The 14,847-nt window shown below is 33.1% G+C and overlaps 2 protein-coding genes and 1 pseudogene across 7 annotated transcripts; 2 read left to right on the plus strand and 1 right to left on the minus strand.

Moving 5' to 3' along the window:
- Nucleotides 1-1,743: 1,743 nt before the first annotated feature.
- Nucleotides 1,744-3,284, plus strand: LOC110807247 (glucan endo-1,3-beta-glucosidase-like). The gene is given in 3 exon segments (XM_088210209.1): nucleotides 1,744-2,013; nucleotides 2,293-2,480; nucleotides 2,482-3,284. Coding segments are annotated over 3 exon segments (1,086 nt in total). The 5' UTR covers nucleotides 1,744-1,871; the 3' UTR covers nucleotides 3,238-3,284.
- A 5,923-nt stretch (nucleotides 3,285-9,207) lies between these two features.
- LOC110807226 (small polypeptide DEVIL 3 pseudogene) lies at nucleotides 9,208-11,009 on the minus strand (annotated as a pseudogene). 5 transcript variants are annotated; one of them, XR_015814351.1, is made up of 3 exons: nucleotides 10,778-11,008; nucleotides 10,166-10,243; nucleotides 9,208-9,807 (listed from the first exon to the last, which is right to left on the minus strand). The product of XR_015814351.1 is annotated as a small polypeptide DEVIL 3 pseudogene, transcript variant X2 (transcript). The 5 variants fall into 5 exon arrangements; XR_015814362.1 differs by lacking the exon at nucleotides 10,778-11,008 and adding an exon at nucleotides 10,705-10,722; XR_015814385.1 differs by lacking the exon at nucleotides 10,166-10,243 and having other exon boundaries at nucleotides 10,705-11,009.
- A 2,002-nt stretch (nucleotides 11,010-13,011) lies between these two features.
- On the plus strand, nucleotides 13,012-14,210 carry LOC110807225 (allene oxide cyclase, chloroplastic-like). The gene is made up of 3 exons (XM_022032288.2): nucleotides 13,012-13,327; nucleotides 13,430-13,551; nucleotides 13,669-14,210. The coding sequence occupies exons 1-3, from the start codon at nucleotides 13,090-13,092 to the stop codon at nucleotides 14,071-14,073; spliced, it is 765 nt and encodes a 254-aa protein (XP_021887980.1). The 5' UTR covers nucleotides 13,012-13,089; the 3' UTR covers nucleotides 14,074-14,210.
- Nucleotides 14,211-14,847: the final 637 nt, after the last annotated feature.

Consider the following 14,847-nt stretch of genomic DNA (forward strand, 5'->3'; position numbering starts at 1 on the left):
GAAGTGACTTGACCTTGAGGGAGAGAAAGAGTAGAGGAAAGTAGCCTTCTAGGTTTCCATGAATTAGAAAATAAGGGTTAGAAGTAGGCAAAAGGATTTTGCGTTTCATTAAAACATGTTGGATATGAATTTCTTAATAAAGAGAGAAGATTTTAGCTTGTCAAATATTATCCAAATTTGGAGAGGTAAATTGTTTACAAGTGATGAATAGAAAAGAGCTTTAGTTTTGCCCAAAAGCCGTGAGGTTTATGTGTAGAGAGGAGGTCCTCTGCATGTGGATTAACAGAAAGAGTCGAGACGAAGGAGATGGTGTCTAATGTATAAATATAGATAACAAGACTATTTTGACTATACGACGCAAGAAGACAAAATAGGTGAAATACTGAGCACTATGCAAGAGAAAGCTGCCGCCTGTCATGTGGAAGCCAATGCTCTTTAAGTAGCTCCTAATTTGGTGTTTCCAAGAAAAGACAAAACAGTGAGAGAGAGTTCTGCTCTTATTAAATGCTTGACTTTGAAAAATTATCATGTTGATGTGGAAATTGAAGGAGTTAGTGATGAAGTTTTCGTGGGTGGGGGTTGTTTTTAGCTCTAGATTTTGTGTTTGAAAAATAATTTTGCAATTAAAAGTTAAAAAATTGTACTTTCTGAAAATAATTTTTACTTTTATTAGAAAATTTCTTGTTCCATCTCAACTCTCAAATGGCTAAAATAAAATCCAAACAAACCCTATTCTCCAAACTCCAATTTGCCCTCCTTAGAAAAAGAAGTGCATATTTATCTAAAACCCTAATATTCTTGTGTCTTAAGTGAGAACGTGTGTGTATATGCGTACTGGTAAGAGTTTATATATATATATATATATATGTAAGTATGTATGTAATATGTGTGTGTTTTGTGGTCGTACTGGGAATGGCAATATTCACGGATGACTTCCAAACCATAAAATCTAATAAGCCCATCACATCTCTGCCATTAATATTGTACACCCCCGAAAACCCACATGAGCTGTTGTATTCTTTTTTGTGTTTCCCGGTGATAAACTTGATCTGATTTACACATCCTGTCTCGATTACCCTTTACGTACAAATAATGTCTCAGCTTATTAAATTAAAAAAGAAGTGAAGAAATTCAATCCATCTCTTTCCCTATAGCTATAGGAGGAGGAGGAGGAGGAGGGTAACATGAGTACAATGAGCAGAAGACATGGAAAGTAGCTCTGAAGTTGCTATCAATAGACAAGAGATGTATGTACGAAAAAGGTGAAGGTACCCACTCATACAATTAATTAATGGGTTTCACTGCTTCTTTTTTCTTTCAGAAAATGTAAATATATTATTGTGTACTATCTTTTGATCTCTTTCTATAATCTGTTGGTTTTCAAATTCCTATTACTCAATTTTCTTTTTCAGTAAAGTTGAAACTTTAACAAAGATATAACCCTGATAAATTTACAGTTGTCTCAAACAGTTCCTGCCATACAAACAATATGATATATAAAAATTACTTACAGTGGTGATAGTTTTCCTGTTTAGGTTTTTCCTAATTTCCAATGCAGAGGTGGTGTTTTTGCTGGTAGAATTACCATCTAAGATGATTTTTTTCTTCTACCGTATATTCATAACAAGGATTTAGAATTACCATCTAAAAAGAATTCATACGAAGGATTTAGATATTAGAATTACCATGTAAAACTATTTTTTTTTTCCTGTATGATATATTCATAGTAAGGATTTAGAATTACCATGTAAAATGATTTTCTTCCTTTATGATATATTCATAGGAAGGATTTGAATATTTACCATAATTAGATTTGTTCTTTCTGTAAGTGAATTTTAATTATTAGATATTGAGTCTATTAATAGACCATTATGTGCAGGCGAAGAACACGAGCCAAGAAAGTTTTTGAGAAGAAGAAATCTTTCAAAAATATCACAATGGGACCAAGAGGTGGTAGATTCATGTTTTATACAGCATCATTCGGACTCCTACTCCAAATATTTTCTCCTGTGGGTAAGATTCTTATTTCTCACTCATTTATTTCATGTTTCGAATTACTGGTACTTGTGTGTTTACTTCTTGGTATGTAGGAGTGTGTAAATTCTAGCAAATTGATAATAAATGAATTAAAATTTGATCAACCATGAGATTTTCTACTCAGTTGATTAAATCATCTTTAATTTTATCACCCTTTGAAATTAACAAATGTATGAATATCTAATTTATTAAACTAATAAACTAATCAGATTTTGTTTAAAAATTTCAATGTTATGTATATCATAAATGTTGCAGGTGCCAATTCTATAGGTGTTTGTTATGGGCTAAACGGAGACAACCTTCCCCCTCCTACGGAAGTGATAAACTTGTACAAGAATTGTGGAATACAATACCTTAGAATCTATGAACCAAACACTGCAGTGCTCGATGCCTTGCGTGGATCAGGAATCTTGGTGGCCATTGGTCCTAAAAACAGTGACCTGCAAGGGCCTAGGACAAGCCCCGGGTGCAGCTCAAGGATGGGTTAACTACTTCATTACTCCATATGCTAATGATGTTAACTTCCAATGGATCACATTGGGCAATGAAGATATCCCAGGAGAAGAAGCTCCTTTCATAGCATCAGCAATGACAAATATCAAGGATGCACTTACATCAATTGGACTAGGTCATGTCTTAGTCACCACTGTTCTCTCTCAAAAAGCTCTTGCTGCTTCTTACCCTCCATCAGCTGGTATTTTCGCCCCAGAAATAAAAACTATCATGAATGACGTTGCGACAGTCCTGAGCTCGACTAATACACCCCTCATGATCAATGTGTATCCTTACTTCGCCTATGCTAACGACCCAAGTGAAATTTCTATTGACTATGTCATGTTCAATTCAAGTGAAGTCGTTGTGCAAGATCGACCGTATAGCTACTACACCCTCTTTGACGCTATGGTGGACGCATTTAATGCAGCTCTTGAGAATATTAACCATGGAGATGTTGGTATTGCAGTTGCTGAAACTGGATGGCCTACTGCTGGTAATCCTCCATTCTCTAGTATAGAATATGCACAGACTTACAACAGAGGAGTTTATAATCATGTTTTCCAATATGGGACACCAAGAAGGCCAGAGGTTCGTATGGACACACTTTTCTTTGCCATGTTCAACGAGGATTTGAAGCCATTTGGGGTTGAGAGAAACTTCGGATTCTTCTATCCAAACATGCAACCAGTTTATCCGTTTTGGTAATTGTAATCTATTTGTCTTAATAATAACATACAATTGATTTTTAGTTATATATGCATTTTACTCCAAAAAAATTAGTTTTATATATTATTGATTATGGTAGACTCTGCAAGTTAGAACAGGAACGGACTGCAAATCTGATTATAGTATTCGGGCTGGGCTACATTTTTATATGAAATGGGTTTGTGTGATTTTTTATGAAAAGATAAAGTACTTTCTTTTTTCTTTTTGTTGCAACGTTTTGACTAATTCACATGCTACCAGACTACTAATATTTACAGCTTTTGTGGAGAACAGAAGGGAACCAAGTATATATACACTGTTAAAAAGATATTCAATATATATATATACCCTAATAAATCTGAAGACAGTAGAGAAGTGGGACAGAATGCTGAACTGAAAATGGTGCACCACCAGTTTCTTCTCGACAAATTATTTGGTAGCAATTCTACAAATGATCTTGGGTGGTGATCCTTCTTCCTCAAAAATCATCCCTGCCACCCGCTACCCCTAAAATATCTTCCATTAATGGTGCTTAATTCAATTACATTCACTCACGGCTGACACAAAATCATGTACGCTGCATATAAGATCACCAAATGTAATATATGGCTGGTTCACTGAAAATATCTTTTATAAATACGTATGTATAGTTTTGTGGTTTGCAGGGTTGGTTGGTAATTCGGCCATGGAAATCATGGCTTATAATCCACACGAAGATGATTATGATGGAGTTAACACATAAAATATCTCTATACATATATTGCGGTTTTGTGAAAAGTTGTGTTGATGTGAATGCAGACAAAGAAGAAACGCGTTTTCTTCGAATGTACGTAGTCGTATGTCTTTTTGACCGGTTTAATGTCAATCGGTGACTTGTTCTTATAATGCATGCAGTCCATATATTCCCGGAGGAGACAGCTTATATACATACATACATACAGGTATGCACGTATGTACGTATATGTATATACGTGATGTATGTATTTGTGTGTGTGCGTGCGTGCAGCTGGGTGGTCATCTTTATGAAATCTTGGTTATGTACTTTCCCTTCTTTTACATAAGTAAAATTAGTCACAACTACTTCCCTTTAAAAATTACAACTATGTTTTGCGAATATTTCTAAAGCTTTGTAAAATTAATCATCTAGAAATTCACAATTTCTTCAAATAATAAAAATCTTTTATCAAAAGGACAAAAACTAATCCATATACATATATATATATATATATATATCAAGATTTGATGCAGACACAGTGAAAAGTGGAAACTATGTAAATTCCACAGGCATCAACGTATACACACATATACATGTATATACATGTGTGTGTGTTTGTGTGTGTGTGTACATGGCCTACTTCCTTAGTGCAAGGTGGTTGAATTTTCATTTTCTAAATCTTACACAAGTAGCTTTAGAGCTGGAAATCAAACTTGGAATTGGGTGGTTCGATCTAAATTCTTATGGAAATTTTTATGAAAGTAAACTGTAAGTCTTTTTATGTATACTACAAGAATATCCAGGTGTTGAGATAAGAAAACATGATTGCGTTTGAGACTTACAGGTGGTCGTCACCTTCGATACATGTATTGAAAGTAATGAACTGAATATGCTGTAATGATATATATATACATATATATATACATAAAACTACAAATTAAATCAAGAAAGGCCGTAATCTTTCCAAGCTGTGTAATGTTGTTATGGGGCATATAGAATATAATGCACAAGTTGAAAGTTCCATATCACTGCCCAAGACCCAACTCCATCTGCCATGGAATCTCTGACGTGCATGGCCCCTCCTTGAACCATCATCTTTCAATTCACGTATTCATTGCAACTCCATAAATCAAATTAAAATACATTATTACCCTTTTTCGAAGAAAATCAAATTAGAGTCATTTATAATTAACATAAATTTTATAAAAAAAAATTATTTTTTTAATCAGCATATTTATTTTTAATTTTTTATATATAATTTAGACAGACGTGATTATTTTTAACCGTATTTCTAACTATTTAAATATAAATATTAACGGTCCAAAAAATTCATTTGCTTTATTAAAATACCACGAGTTCGAAGACCATACAATAATACATGCTTTTACGGAATAATAACATTGTATTTTGAGAATAATAAAATCAAATATTCTATTTAACAAAAATCTCTATGATTATGTCCCGTGATAATTGGATACATTGAATTCACCATATTTTAGTCCTTTTTTAATAGCAAAATTCAAAATAAACAATTAAAAAAATTTTGAAATTTCCTAATGAATTTATGTAATTGTGTATCTAATAATTAATTATTGATTTCGTGGGTGCGAACATTGGATTTTCCAACTCTTAGGCTTATATTAATTATAATATTATTTGGTGCCATTCCATTCATGAATGTTCATCCGACAGAAAGATGAAATAAATAAATATATATATATATATAAACACACACACACATATATATATATATATATTAAAGTATAGCCCATGTTTTATAGCAATATGAATGTACCAAATTTATTCAAGATTGACCAAAATTAAAAAGAGATGAGGAGAAAAAGCATGTGAAGGGTAAGTAAGGAGGCATGGGACCTTAGAATTTATTTGAACCCTCGATTCCATGATAATTCATACGTATCAACACACCGTATTCATATAAATCATATCTCGTCGTGGGACAGTTCCATTCTTAGACTATTTTACTTTTACTCTTAGTTAATTACATTAAATAATTTTTCAAAAGTGTTTAATTTTGTCTAATGGGTATTTTTATAATTGTGTTTAAACTATTAAAATTGTTATTAAGATTATTATTTAATAATCGAACATTATTATTATTTCAATTTTCAAATTCCCATAAATCATGAAATTAAAGAAGTGGGGCCCACTCCGTCACACACTCATTGACGGCCAAAAGTGGGACCACGTAATTTGATTGGAATAGGATCAGACAGATGTGGTAGTGGGTGGGGCCACGGAGAGTAGGATGTGCACGTGGGTGTGATAAAGCTGCCATTTTGACCAACCCAACTTTGTCTGCTCTCGTCCGACGAGCTGGCAACTTCTGATTGGACGAAAAATTGGAGAGATGAAAAAGATTTTTTTTTTTTTTTTTTTTCCTCAGGAGTTTGCGAAGTTTAATTAATCCATAATTAATTAATTTAATTCATAATTAATTAATTAATTAAATTATCAGACGTCCGTCGGAGAGATAATTGACCAAAAACAGCCAAGGCATTAATAAATCCTTCTCTTTAGGAAACGGTAGGCCACAGAAATGTTCGGATGACTCCCGGCGTTTCATTGGTCTACTTTTGCATTCGGGCATCGCACGTGCGTACTGTACACCCCCCACGTACGTTTGTATTTATGTATGCATGTAAGTATGTGTCAGTGTTCACACACATATTTGAATAAGTTCACTCACTCGTACCTCGTTACGTTACTCTTAAATTTTCTAGAAACCAAAATTTACCCATATCATATCCATTAGTTTCTACCTCGCGCATTGATTTGAATTAGACTTACGTTTGATTGATCTACGAAAAATATTATCTTTTTTTTTCCGAGAAATATATAATCTTTTTAGTTCCGTACCTTTACATGTCTTTCTTATCAAACCAAAGAGTAGTCGTCGGTTGGAGGGTTCTTATCTACCGCAAAATAATTTGCATTTGATTTGAAAGAGGCATGTATGTCAAGCTACACCAATACATAATCATTTTCATATATACATATATATATATATGTATATGTATGTATATGATAATTGAAAAATTAAAACTAGTCAATTAAACAAGAAAATTGATTAGCTTGCACATGGTGGAACAACAAAATTTAGGTTATACTAAAAAGACTTTGAATCTTATCAACTTTCTTCAATGTTTTTGACTAAACATTGAATCTCTATTCAACAAATGTCTTTACTTTTCCTACTAATACATATATATATATATATAATTGTCCCTATCAATTATATTAAAGTTAATTAAATGAATTGTATTAGAGATTAAAATAGATAATCAAATATTTGTACTCTTCTTTTTATTTCTTAATTTAATATTTTATTTCATAATTACTATTTTATTGTTATATAATTTTAACTTGTATATGTTAACATCCTAAAAAGTATTTTTAGATATATATATATATATGTTGAGGTAGCATTATAGATATGAACAAATCAAGTCAATTTGGTATCAAAAAATTAGAGGGTCCGTTTTGAATTATTTAAAAAAATTCGGTACATTTATTTATTAACTATCAAAATTGAAAAATAAATAAAAATACAATATGACTAGTCACTCGATCAAGCTAGCTGCGTAACACGGTAATAATCAAATTTGAGATTTGGCCCATTAGATCAAACGGTTTAAGTCCAATTGAATTTCATAGTATATCTAATTTTTTTTAGTTGTTTTTTTTTTGTATCACTATTTTTTGTGATATTATATTTTTTTATATAAATATATATTTTTTTGAAGCTAGTCTAAATTGGAATCGAGCATAAAATTAAGTTGAATTTGGTCAAGCGAAGAAAAATAAGTTTGGTGCACCTATTTGGAAAAAAATAATTTTGATGCATTTATTTGGCCTGACTAGCTCAGTTTGTCTATCAAGTTAAACGGGATCTAACCTGTTGATTATTTTTTTAAAATTGCGATGAGTATAATCTAAATTACTTTACAGTAGATAAATTTTTACACAACTCGATTTATTTAACATTTTCATAAATAAATTCTATTTGTGCAATTAAATAAACGAAATACAAAATGCTTTTAGTAAAATGTAAAACCAAATTCTACTTTTACGGGTTTAAACACAAAAATTGTAATTATAATTTTTGAATAACGATTTTGGTTTTTACTCTAATGAAATATCAAGAAATTTTTTTACAAAAGTCAAGACTTCTGTCTTTTTAAAATGACATATATATTTTACAGTTGTTTCTATTAAAACATCGAAATTTTTTTATTTAAAAGTACTTTTAGCAAATAACTATCTTAATGGTATTTAAAAATTTTAAAATACCCCTACGAATTTTTTTACCGTGGTATAATTAATTTTATAAGATTAGATATGCAAGGTGAGAACATTTATTTGATATAGTTTCTCCTTCTTCCCTACTTTATTTTATGAAACTCATTATTTTAATATATACTTTTTACTAAATAAATTTTGAAAGAAATGAAAAGACCAAAAATGAACCAAATAACTAGGGAAAATGAGTAGCGATGTGCACGTGAGTTATTAGCGTTAATTTCATAAATTAAGATTACATAATCAGGGTTAGGAATTGATTAAATTTATAATTAAGATTAGAATTAAGATTGTCTTATCAGTGAGTACAAAGCCACATGTGACGAGCAATAGTTTCAAGAGTGGGATTTCAGCAGCCGGTGTGAGTTGAGTTGACAAGACCGCAGCTCATGGATCCTACAAAAACGACGCACGACAATCATCTTGTCTTTTCTCCTTCTAGGTTTTCTCTTCGCCATTTTCTTTCTTCTTCCTAGCTTCTACTTTTCTGGTTTAACACTTGAAATATTCAAACCCAGATTCCACCATATCCATATATCTCTCTTCTCTTCTTTTTTCGTTTTTTAAACTCTTTTCCTTACTGTAATTATAATATGTTGTACTAGGCAGCTAAACTATTTTCCCATAAGTTGGGATTAAACCAATGTTTAGTTTTAATTAATTCTTAATAAGAAGAAAGCAACTATTTTGATCAAACTGCCTTTGTAATTAAGCGATATATGAAGAGGAACTGAAATTGGTTTTGAATGGCTTAATATAATCACATTTATGTATATTCATGCACTGGTAGACAAACACAGCTAATTAAGTGATTAAAACCAGAAATATATATATTAAAGAAGCATGTAATTATGATTTTAAAGCTTTTTTGTTTTGGGCATATATATATATATATATATATATATATGTTGTATAATTTCAGCTCGTGAGCAAAAGTTGAAAAGAGAATTTGTTAATTGATAAATATAAGCTCTCTAACACGAACTAATTAGTTGATCCCTTTCTGGTATTTACAAGTAACAACATCATAATAATGATGAGTATAAAGACGGGAAGTAAAAACGAGAGACCTCACTCCTTTCTCCATCATTCTTCTGCAACCTCTAGATGTATGCGTATATATATGTAGACGGATGGACGGATGGATCTTCATGGATCATCATCATGATCAGCTATCTGCTATCAAACTAAAGTAGGCCAAGAGAGATCAGACCCAGAAACCTTTGGATCTCTCTCTCTCTCTCTTCCTCCTTCTCTCTCTATATATAATCATATATATATATATATATGGTTGGGAGGTGTTAGCTAGTCATGCCAGCATAGTAACATGACAACACATGTTCTGATAATGTAGAGCCTTCCCTTCTGCTGTCTAAGGTAGCCGCCCAGTCTTCTGCACGATAACTTATTCTTCTTGGAGTTTCTGACAGCTGCCGCGCCATGTTCGCTACTCCCCATCATCTTCATCTGTCTCATCTCTTGATTAGTCCGCAGAGGCAGCGAGATTATACGCTGTGTGTATAGTTTTTGAGCTGCGAAGTAGTAAGTTGTGGTTATGGAAGGTGAAAGACGAAGATGGGTTTGTGTGAGAAACTTTGAAGAGGAAAGAGTGGGAGAGAAGGGTGTATATAAAGAGGAGGGTTGTGGTCCAATCTTAATAAAAAAAACAAACAAAATGCCATAAGGGCCCCCCACAACTCTCATCAATTTATCGAATCCATACGTCTCCCCCATTCAAATCTATATATATATATGTGTGTGTGTGTGTGTGTGTGGGTGTGTATATGTATATAGCTATAAATGTATCTGTAAATATGTGTGTATAGATTTGTGGGTGTTTCAATATGTCAGTGTTTCTGTACAAAAAATTTAATGCTGGAATCTACCTACCCGAGATAATTGGTCGGCCATTGATGAAACCTTGAGGAAGCCGATCACCAATTTTCTTTTTCAATTAAATAATTGTACCTTAAATTTTAAGATTTTAGGGAAGAAAATTATTTTTGATTTAGAGAAGAAGAAAAAAAAAAAGGTGTGTGTCATGTCAGTTTGATTGCACGTTGCACAAATGATGCCATCATTTATTTATCAAAACATCTCTGCAACTCCGACTCGCACGCACTGTTCTTGTACCCAATCCAAAATTAAGCAAAAATAAGAATATCAATCTAACAAATGTAATTAATATATATGTATATATATATATATATATACACTGTAACCATGAATCTGAGTGGTGATTAATGATGACAGGATTAAACCCAACAAAAAACAACTCCTCCCATCAAAATCAAGCATTAAGCAGACATGATCAAACATTTTTCCTTGTGCTTCACAACTTCTCCAATTCACTTGGGAAATTGCAACTCTTCAAATGCATGTCAAACAATTATATATATATATCTAACTACACTTATGATAATATGTACCTCCCTTTTGATTTCTTCTTCCACGTGCTCTCTGTGATATTGGTATATAATTATATATACTTATCACGCATACCTATATGTTAGGGTTGCGACTTCTCTCGTTTTTCTCCATCAAGATCAGACATTTTCTCTCCCTTATTTCCAAAGGCAGGGGAAGGGGGGTCCTCCCCCAAAGCTTCCTTCTACTTGGATTCTTTCTCTTACCAGGACACCAAATCTCCACCTTTTATGCCAGTCAATTCTTTCTTACAAACTTTTAAATACACACACACATATATACACACACACACTGTTCACCTAAAAATCAATAACACGGCACGAATCAAAAAATAAAATTAGTGAAAAGAAGAAACACGTTTTTTTGTGGCTTGTAGATGAGGGGTTGGGTGACTCCAAAAGAAATAGCAAACAATTCTCAGCCTCATCTCATTTCAAGATATATATATATATATATATATATATACATGGGTCTGTCCCAAATATATCAATTTTAGTAGGTCCGTATGTATATATACAAATATATACACGTTTTATCATACATAAAAACACAGTTTAAATTGAAATTATTATGGCTTCTATAAGAAAGGAGGCACCGACTACATACAACTAACAATATTATTGGTGTGTGTGTGTGTGTGTATATACATATATATAAAGCAAACCCACAAGTATTAGCAGTAAGAACGATCCAAATTGATGAAAATAAAACTTAAAGAAATTATCTGGTTGAAAGCAGACAGTGTAGAATTCAAAAGTTTGCCAGGTTGCTGTCCCTAAATATCTGGGTAATGCTTCCTGCTCCTAAAGCAATATAAAATTACAAAGAGGAACCAGTCTCCACGTGACACGCACGTGACACATACACTCCCTGTCTTTTCCAACCCAGACAACCTTGATTTTTGCTGCACCTTCTTCACCATCTGCCCCGCTGCAGTGCCTTAAACCTTGTCGACTCCGTGTTTAATGTTAATCCCAATCATTAATTAACTCTGATTAGCGTTCGTAATCTTTGTCTTGGTTTATTCGAAGATTCTTGTGTTTTCTTCTTCTCTTTTTTGTGTGTGTGTGTGTGTTATAATAATGGTACGTTCTTAAACTGTACGGTTCAATGCATTGAGGCTTGATTATTCAGGCTGATTATAACCATATTAGCAAACATTAATTTTGTAATTAATCGAGGCTAATTGTTTAATCTCTTGACCCTAAGTCTCGGGAAGTGGTATACTTAGCATCTGGGTCTGCCTGCGAATCGATGGTATGTGTATGTATAAGTGAAGTGAATTATTAGATTTTGAGAATCATGTATCAAATTTAATAATGATTATTAGCACTTAAAAACCTAAATTAATTGATTAAGTACATCAATTATTGGGTATAATTTTTTTTAAGTACAATTTACCTGTTTAATTCACCAGCTCAGTTAAATCTTCTAATTGATATACTATTAGTATATCTTACACTAATAATATACTAGTAAGGAGATTAATCAAGGTGATTATGTTTGAGAATTTTGGTTAATCATATATCTTTTTCTCAAATATAGAAGAATCTTGTTTAATAGTTGGTCCAAACCCACATTGCCCATATACGCTACAAGCCCAATTAGCCCATTAATTTGGGCGGGTAGGAACCGGGTCAAGATTGTAAAATCAGTCCTGCTTTTGGGCTCAATCGGGTTCGGCCCAACTGGACCGCCCACAAATGGGCCGGGCTGTGTATGAAACTAAAAAAATGTAGGATAAAAAAGGAACGAAAATTTCAAATTTAACCTACAAATTAATACTAATAATCTCATTAAAATTTACTTAAACTGTAGAAAATGATATAATTAATTACCAGAGATTAATGATTTCATTCAATTTAATGTGTACTTAGATTAATTTAATCACCCATCATTCAATAAAAAAAGATTTCAGATCTGCGTGGGTAATTTAGTCAACAGGAAGAGAAAAAAAAAACACGTGTCTAAAAGACTAGAACTGACCGACCAAGAGACAGATTCCAAAACATTTTGGTTCTCTCTTTTGTCACCGACCACCTAATTTTCGTCTCCACAGGTAATTAGATTTTAGTTAAAATCAAATTAGACTAATCTTAAATCTAATTACAGTGGTCTGACCAAGTTAGTATCTAAATTGAGATACTAAAATTAATAATTACAAATATATATATATTTAATAAATTTATAATTGCTTTTATGATATTAATTTTTTCCTTTTCTTTTGATTTGAATATTCACTCATTGCACTGCACACAAAACATGTGACTTCACACTTTTTTACTTATAAAACCCCCCCCAGCCCCATTTCCCGTCTTCTCATCCACCTTTTTATTTTCCTTCTTCCCAAACACCACCTTTTTATTTTCAACTGTGCGCAACCAGCAATGGCGAGCTCAACCACTGCTTTGAGGGCAATCTCTTCTTCTTCTTCTTCTTCAATCAAACTGCTTTCCCGAAGAACACCTTCTTCTTCTCCATCAACCATCGCAGTTTCTGCTCTCAATCGCAACAAACCATCACCTCTCCTTCAAGCCATAGGTTTCAAAGCTCTCGCGCCCTCCGTACCAAAAAGATCATTCTCTTGCAAAAGCGAAGCTACTAGGGCTGATGAATCGATGTCCAGTGAGTAATTTTACTCGCTACTTCGATCGCAAAATTTGGGGATTTTTTTTTTGATCTAGTAATGATACGTTTCTGGTTCTTTTTTTTTTTTTTGTCTTGTAGGTAAAGTACAAGAGCTTCGCGTGTACGAGATGAACGAGAGAGATCGTTCCAGCCCTGCTTACCTTCGTCTGAGCCAAAAACCTGTCAATTCTCTAGGAGATCTAGTCCCTTTCAGCAACAAAGTAACGATTTACTTCCTCTCATCCGCTCTTTTTAAGTCTTTTTGTCTCGCTACAAAATGAAAAAGAAAATTTCAGGTTGTTGATCTTCTTCCACCTCTGTTTGATATGAAATTTCAGATTTACAGTGGAGACCTGCAGAAACGCATTGGAATAACAGCTGGTATCTGCGTTTTGATCCAAAACAATCCAGAAAAGAAGGGCGATCGCTACGAAGCGATTTACAGCTTCTACTTCGGAGACTACGGTCACATATCGGTGCAGGGGTCGTATCTGACCTACGAGGACACTTATCTGGCGGTGACTGGTGGGTCTGGAATCTTTGAGGGGGTTTCCGGGCAGGTTAAGCTGCAGCAGATTATTTTCCCTTTCAAGCTTTTCTACACCTTTTATCTCAAGGGGATCAAAGAGCTGCCGGAGGAGCTGGTGGGAAAGAATCACGTGGAGCCGGCTCCTCATGTCGAGCCGAGCCCAGCCGCTAAAGCTTGTGAGCCTCACGCCTGCATCACTAATTACACCGATTAGTCACTAATCGTGGTGATTAGTGGTTAAATCAATGGTGTTAATCGCGTAGAATTTGGATTATTCTCTTGTTTTTGGGAAACTCGATTGTCACTTAAGATCCTGTTATTTAATAATTAAGTTATCAGCAATTACATTGATTTAATTTTATTTATGTAATATCATTAAATTTAATTTTTTGGAAATAAATTTGTTACCGTATAAAAGAAAACTTTTGAAATTTCAAATTTAATATAATACCAATTTATATATTTCTTTTAATCAAACGACGCCGTTTTACTACGACTTGAGGGTGGGGGGGAGACTCAAGTGCAGCGTTGGTCGGCGTAGCTTTTGGACTTCAATTTGGTGGTAGGTAAAACGTATCTCCTTCTTCCTCGGCGCAGGAATAATAAATGCCCCGTCCGTCCGTACACCCAGTGACGAGAATAAAATACCCGCTTCCTGGTCCGCTTTTTCCTTGTTCCCAAACAGACCCAAAAGATTATTTTAATAAAAATTATATTTGTCGATTTAGTATTAGAAGCTGATTGGTTACTGCGGGATGGTATTATAGACCGCGATGCACTAGAACATAATTCCCATACGTGTAAATATATTATACATTTTTTTTTTAATTTGGGAAAATACTGGGAAGTGTGTTGACCCAAAACACGTGGAAATGAGAGAGTTTTTTTTTTTTTTTTAATTTTTTTTAAAGATTAATTTATAATTAAAATACCATAAATTAAATATGTAATATAAATATTTGATGTCTTTTAATTGGTGGTGTAATAA

The sequence above is a fragment of the Carica papaya genome, chromosome 1, assembly GCF_054855325.1.
Source record: "Carica papaya isolate Zhongbai chromosome 1, ASM5485532v1, whole genome shotgun sequence".
Taxonomy (NCBI): Eukaryota; Viridiplantae; Streptophyta; class Magnoliopsida; order Brassicales; family Caricaceae; genus Carica; species Carica papaya.

What these genes read in the sequence shown, in the direction of transcription:
- LOC110807225 (XM_022032288.2), top strand. Translation starts at nt 13,090, where the DNA reads ATGGCGAGCTCAACCACTGCTTTGAGGGCAATCTCTTCTTCTTCTTCT. An exon ending in GGCTGATGAATCGATGTCCA is followed by an intron (nt 13,328 to 13,429) that starts GTGAGTAATTTT and finishes TTTGTCTTGTAG; the next exon opens with GTAAAGTACAAGAGCTTCGC. An exon ending in TAGTCCCTTTCAGCAACAAA is followed by an intron (nt 13,552 to 13,668) that starts GTAACGATTTAC and finishes ATGAAATTTCAG; the next exon opens with ATTTACAGTGGAGACCTGCA.